The sequence below is a fragment of the Nanorana parkeri genome, unplaced genomic scaffold (genome assembly GCF_000935625.1).
Source record: "Nanorana parkeri isolate BGI_ZX_2015 unplaced genomic scaffold, ASM93562v1 scaffold295, whole genome shotgun sequence".
NCBI classification, from domain to species: Eukaryota; Metazoa; Chordata; class Amphibia; order Anura; family Dicroglossidae; genus Nanorana; species Nanorana parkeri.
In genome coordinates this window covers 569,598-575,368 of record NW_017306563.1, presented here as the reverse complement: position 1 = coordinate 575,368, position 5,771 = coordinate 569,598, and the positions used below count along the sequence as shown (strand labels likewise).

Sequence of the window (5,771 nt, the reverse complement as noted above, 5' to 3'; positions counted from 1 at the left end):
TTACTGGGCCCTCAAGGAGCTTACAATCGTAGGCCCCGATCACACCAGGGCTGAAACGCATACACATGAAAATCCCATGCATGCCTATGGGGTCACGCAAAAGCGCTGAATCGCGTGTCCAAATACGCCTGTCGATTGAAATACTCCAAAATTGAAATACTTCAACAGGTATTTTTCTGTACATGGGAGGGTCTTACATCAAGGGCGGAACTAGAAATCACGGGGCCCCATAGCAATATTTTGTATGGGGCGCTGTGATTTCTAGTTACTTCCCTTGCAGAGTCCACCTGAGATCCCAAAAAGCCCACATGAGAGTGACCGTTACACCCCTGCACACCTCTTACCTGTCAGCCCGGATCCGCTGTCTGCCAGGCCCAGCCTCCTCCCCCGCAAGCTGCTGGCTGTCACTGACTCAGCAGCGGCTGTGAGGAGGAACGCGCCGCTGCAGACATCACTGACAGGTTGTCCTCCTCACAGCTGCCAGTGACAGCCAGCAGCCTGGGATGCCATAATGACCCAGGCAGCCCGCACGGCATCAGGGGGACCGCTTTGTTCCTCGTCCTGGCCGGGTCCCCCTGTGCCCCGGGCCCCATAGCAGCCAATTGGGTTGCTATGGCAATAGTTCCACCACTTTTCTACATGGAAAATGCTCATGTGTTAGAGTTGGTCTGCTTCTTTTTCTGTATTTTGCTCCGACATACACTTTAAAGAAGGCGTAAAAGTGACAGTTGGTAGTATTTTTGATGAAATTACATAACAGGAAGCCAAACGTTCGTCCAAAAATAACGTTCCTCGTGTTTCCTGCAATCACTTCTTTGTACAAAATCTTGAATGTTTTACATATTTGTGTATGCAGAAGAGTTTATAAGATAAGATTATAAGAGTTTTATATATGTCAACTTGTCCTAATGAAAGGTGAACTGCAGGCAAACAGCTAAATACATCGATGGAATAAGGGAGATGTTTTACCTGCCAAATATTTGTATTTCTGTCAATGGTTATGAGATTTACACAGCTCTGGCACACCACACAGCATGGTCCGGCAGGACAGGAGACCTGTTTTTTCTCTGCTGCACTTAAAGGAGAACTATGGGGTTAAGGCTTTTCCCCATAGTTCTCCTTAGGGCAACGGGAGGACACAAACTAGCGTCCTCCCGTCACCCTAGGCTCAGTTACTGAGACGCCGCAGTATACCGCGAGCTGCTGCCGGGACAATTGTGCAGGGATCCGCCAAGCTGCGTGACTGACAGCTGGCTCTGCCTATTTAGAGGCAGAGCCAGCTGTACCCGCCCCCTCCCCCGTCCGTTCCGCCAGTCAGTGAAAAGCACTCACCTCATAGTTCTCCTTTAAGTAACACTCGCAGGTTTGCCCCTCCATCAACCTGTGACTGGACAGTAAAAAGAGAAGCAGCAGTCTGATGAGTTCATGTTGTTAGGACATGAGTACTGCTGCAGAGTGTTTTGGCTCCTTGTGCTGCTTCTCACTTCATGAGCTCTGCTGTACTGGATTGACAGAGGCTGATACCAAGTCAAATTCAGGTACTTACACTGCCTGCATTTTAAAAAAATGAATGCAGAACTAAATGTCTAAATGTAAAAACATGCTAGCAGCGAGGTATTTGTGGTCGAAGAGACTCTGTATGTATCTTCTGCTTTAAAATCCCCCAGCCTGCTAGAATCATTTATATGAATTGTACATGGAGAGCCATGCATGTGCAATTCAGTGTACAGTCCTGGCAGTCATGCAATGTACATGATGACGGACGCCGTGGGAGCATCTGCATCCCGGAAAAGTGGAGATCGCTGAACCCAGCTGGAGCAGGGGTAAGGTAAGTAATACAGCCACTTCTTCTCCCCCCTAGAGCTAATGAGCAATTCACCCTTGTAGTGTGTGTGTGTGCGTGTGTGTGTATTTGTTTTCCCAGTGCGGAGTTCAGCTTTAATGCATATGTAAATCCACTAACAGAAATTTCACATATTGCAGCCTTACAGCACTTGGATGTGGTGGCTACATTAGTTTCCTTTTTCTCAGGTTTTTTACGCCTTTGTTTCCCCTGTGATGCTGCCAGTAACAAACTTCCTGTCCTAGAGTGACAACGCTCATTGTACTGCCCATTTAGAGGAGCAGTGTTGTCAAGCTAGGCTGCTCTCCTTATTTGGACCACAAGCACCTCCTCTGCTCATCTCTATTGCGCAGAGGGATGCTGCTTTATAGTTCACAGGAGATAGCTAAGAAAGCTGCTTATATTGTCTAAGATTTCAGTTCAGTCCACAGCAAGTTACAAGAGGGAAAACTTTCTGATGGGACCAACAGATATATTTCTGCACTTGCAGAAAATGTATACTTAACCTAAAAAAAAAAAGAAAATGAACGCAGCCACATGTAAGGGCTGCAAGGCTGCAATATATGACATTTTTGTTCTTGGGTCTACATATACTTTAATGCTTCCACACAGACTCCTGTGCAGGAGGAATCTGCAGCCTGTGTGTCAGGATGAGCTGGCAGTCCTGCTGGACGTCAGCGCTTCTCCTGAACTTGTTGAATGTTGCAGCGTACATGCTTGCCGTGCACGTGTGCCTTTGCCTGCGGTGAATGTGACATGCAGTGCCAGGCTGAGTCTCATGTTGCAGCTGGCAGAGGTAACACAGTTTCAGGAAAGGGTAGAGCAGGGGGGTATATTATTCTAATCCCGCAGAACTCCTCCTCTCCCTCCACCCCAATCACCCCCTCCCCTTCTACAGGTCTGGGGTATAGAGGGAGCTGTGAGGAGCTGTCAGGGACAGGGGGAGAGAGGGAGACTCCAGAAAGTCACAAGAGACTGATAGAAAGTAAGGCAGGGAGTCATAACGGGAATGCAGAGACTGGAGACGGGAAAAGTTAGGAAACAGACAAGAGAATCAGAGAGGAGATGCGATGAAGAGGTGTGAGAGCTGGAGGGAAAAGGAGAATGCAAAATAAAGAATTTGGGAAGTAAAAAAGTGAGCTAGAAGTGGAAAGAGAAGAAAAAAAGGTTTTGGGAGAAGAACAAGAGATGGAAAAAGTGTCATGCTGAGCCAGCTAACTTCAGCCAAGGACGGTCCCACTTTGTGACAGTGACTATTCCTGACATACAGAACAGATCCAACAGCTCTGGTCTCCTGAGAAAGGGGCACAAGTGACGGACCTCAGCTCAACGAGCGGCTTGCCAAAAGTCATAAAGGACGAATTCTGTGTATGTTCCTAAAAGTGCCGTTGAACTTAGGAGACAAAAAGATTCTTTCTGGACTGGCTCAGAAGGTCCTCAAACTGGAAGAGACAGCTTGGTGTGGTGCCACATAAAAGACAGACCACTTGACTTGTGAAGGAGCTATTGGATTGACCCAAAGGAGAAGAAGTCCACTCTTGCAATAAAGACCCAAGAAGAACATTTATAGAACTTTTTAGATTGGCACGTGTGATCCTAATTCTCCTCTGGAAAAAAATGCAAGACAGGATGCTCAGGATTTTGCTTTTAGTTTCCCTCTCTGCGTGGATGAGCGGGCTGCTATGCCCAGCCGAAGCCAAAGGGACATATTTCCAACCTCCTGCCACGGGAAGGTTCATTCACAGCCTGTATACACCGGGTTCTCATCCCCAGACCTACGGCAAACCCATCACCAAGCACAGGTAAGACAGGTGGCATGTCTGGTGGTCGACGGGCTGTGGTTATGGAGAGTAGCATAGCGTACTGTTTTTTTAGGTGAGTTTGCTGTGTAAAATAAACTCTAGGCATTCATACCATGACCTGATATACGTTTACACAATATAGAGATCACCACTTCTTCATTATATACAGGTGAAACTCGAATAATTAGAATATCGTGCAAAAGTAATTGCAGTAAGTGCTGCAAAAGGGGCCCAAACCAAGTACTGAGTACATATGCATGCTTGTACTTTTCAGAGGTCCGATATTGTTCTATGTACAATCTTCGTTTTATTGATTGCATGTAATAATCTACTTTTTTGAGGTTGTGGATTTGGGGTTCTTGGGGTTTTCATGAGCTGTAAGCCATAATCATCACAATTATGACAAATCACGGCTTGAATTATCTTGCTTTGCATGTAATGAGTCTATCTCATATATTAGTTTCACCTTTTAAGTTGCATTAGTGAAATAAATGAACTTTGCACGATATTCTAATTATTCGAGTTTCACCTGTATAGTGCATAGAGATATCCAATGCTCATGCAGTTACGCATATGATACAATTTTACGGAGAAGGAAGCCCGTGTCTTGATAAGGTCTACCCCAAATCTGTAATATGTTAGTGAAGCACTTACATAGTTATGGATTTATAGATTGCCAACATACCCCATGGCACTGTACTGAGTGATGTGCCCAAGCACTACAGAATCTGGTTGCTGGATTCATTAAGCTATTGAGTTGCCCATTCACAAATAGGACCAAGATGTAATGCCCATGCCAAGGAGACATATGTGGAGCACAAAGGGACTGGTCAAACCTTGCACACATAGTCTAACACACTCTCTATTTTAATATCCCACCTATTCAGTATCCTAATGCATATGATTGGTGCCGGAGTGAATCATGGATTTACTTATCAAGGTGAAGAGTGTAGCGCTGTAATCCATAGCCACCAATCAGCACTTATCTTTTGCTGTAGGGTATTTAAGGTGATGGAATCTGATTGGTTGCTGTGGCTTACTGTGCTCTCCACATCATCCTTACTTGTCGCGGCAAATTAATTATAAATTCATAGGACTAAAAAAGATTTAGTATGCCACTGATACCAATGCCATCACAGGCAGTGCTACAAACAAAGGGTATTACACATAGAAATTTAGGATTGAACAGGAATTGGGACCACGTTTCCATGAGCATTATTCCTTTATACCTTTGTAATGCCTATTCCTCATTGTACAGAACGTAGGTAGGCAGTCTATAGATGGGGGAAGCATGCTGGAACTTGTAGTATAACAGCGTGGATTTGTGTTTCTGTACATGAGGAGTATCGGTGTAGGAGTGGCGGCGTACACAGCCTGATCTTCATTACTCAGCTCATGATATGAGTTGGCCCTCGAGTTCTGTACATTCATTTTATACGAGACGCGTGTTATTAATTAGTGTATAACAATATGGAACATCATTATACAAAGCTATTAGAATTAGTCTTGGACTGGGTGCCCTTGTCTGTGCTTGTCTCTGGCGTGTTGCCTGGAATAATGAGGCAAAATTGTCTCTGTTCTTGATAGCATCCATCTCACAGCATGAGGCTCCGCTGTTAGTATGGATGTGCATGCTTAAGAAGGAAAGGAGGGATGTGTAGTAACCCATAGCAACCCATCAGGATGCTCAAATTGTTGACTTGATTACCTTAATGTGAAATCTGGTTGTTCTAGGTTACATCATCTTTATGCAAGCATACGTAGTTGACCTGAATACCATAAGGTGCTTATACACACCACCTATTCTACCAGCGGGTCCTCCATCGTGCCTCCAATTTGTATTTCAAACATTGCCTTCCCTGAAAGTAGGAACTTAGGTGTACTCCCCATTATCCAACATGAACCGGGCCCCTTGATAGGTTGTTGGGGCACAGCAATTACAGTTTGGCATTCTGGTGGAGCGTGCCCAAGAGCCATCCCTTTAATGGGGTGCGGCTGGGTGGGAGGGGGAAACAGGGGGGCAGCCAGGTGCAGGAGTGGCAGGCCACAGTGTCCCAAGTTGCTAAGAGCTCTTGGCAATCTGTGACGCTCTGTACGGCATCTTGCCCAGCTCACTGACTTCACCG

At 45.7% G+C, this 5,771-nt stretch overlaps 1 protein-coding gene across 1 annotated transcript in view; it reads left to right on the top strand.

Moving 5' to 3' along the window:
• The first annotated feature begins 3,460 nt into the window (after window positions 1-3,460).
• The window catches only part of EMILIN3 (elastin microfibril interfacer 3), an 11,637-nt gene continuing 9,326 nt past the window's right edge, over window positions 3,461-5,771 (top strand). Inside the window, exon 1 of the mRNA XM_018557674.1 lies at window positions 3,461-3,645. Within this exon, the coding sequence (XP_018413176.1) occupies window positions 3,461-3,645 (185 nt within the window). The remainder of the gene's footprint in view (window positions 3,646-5,771) is intronic.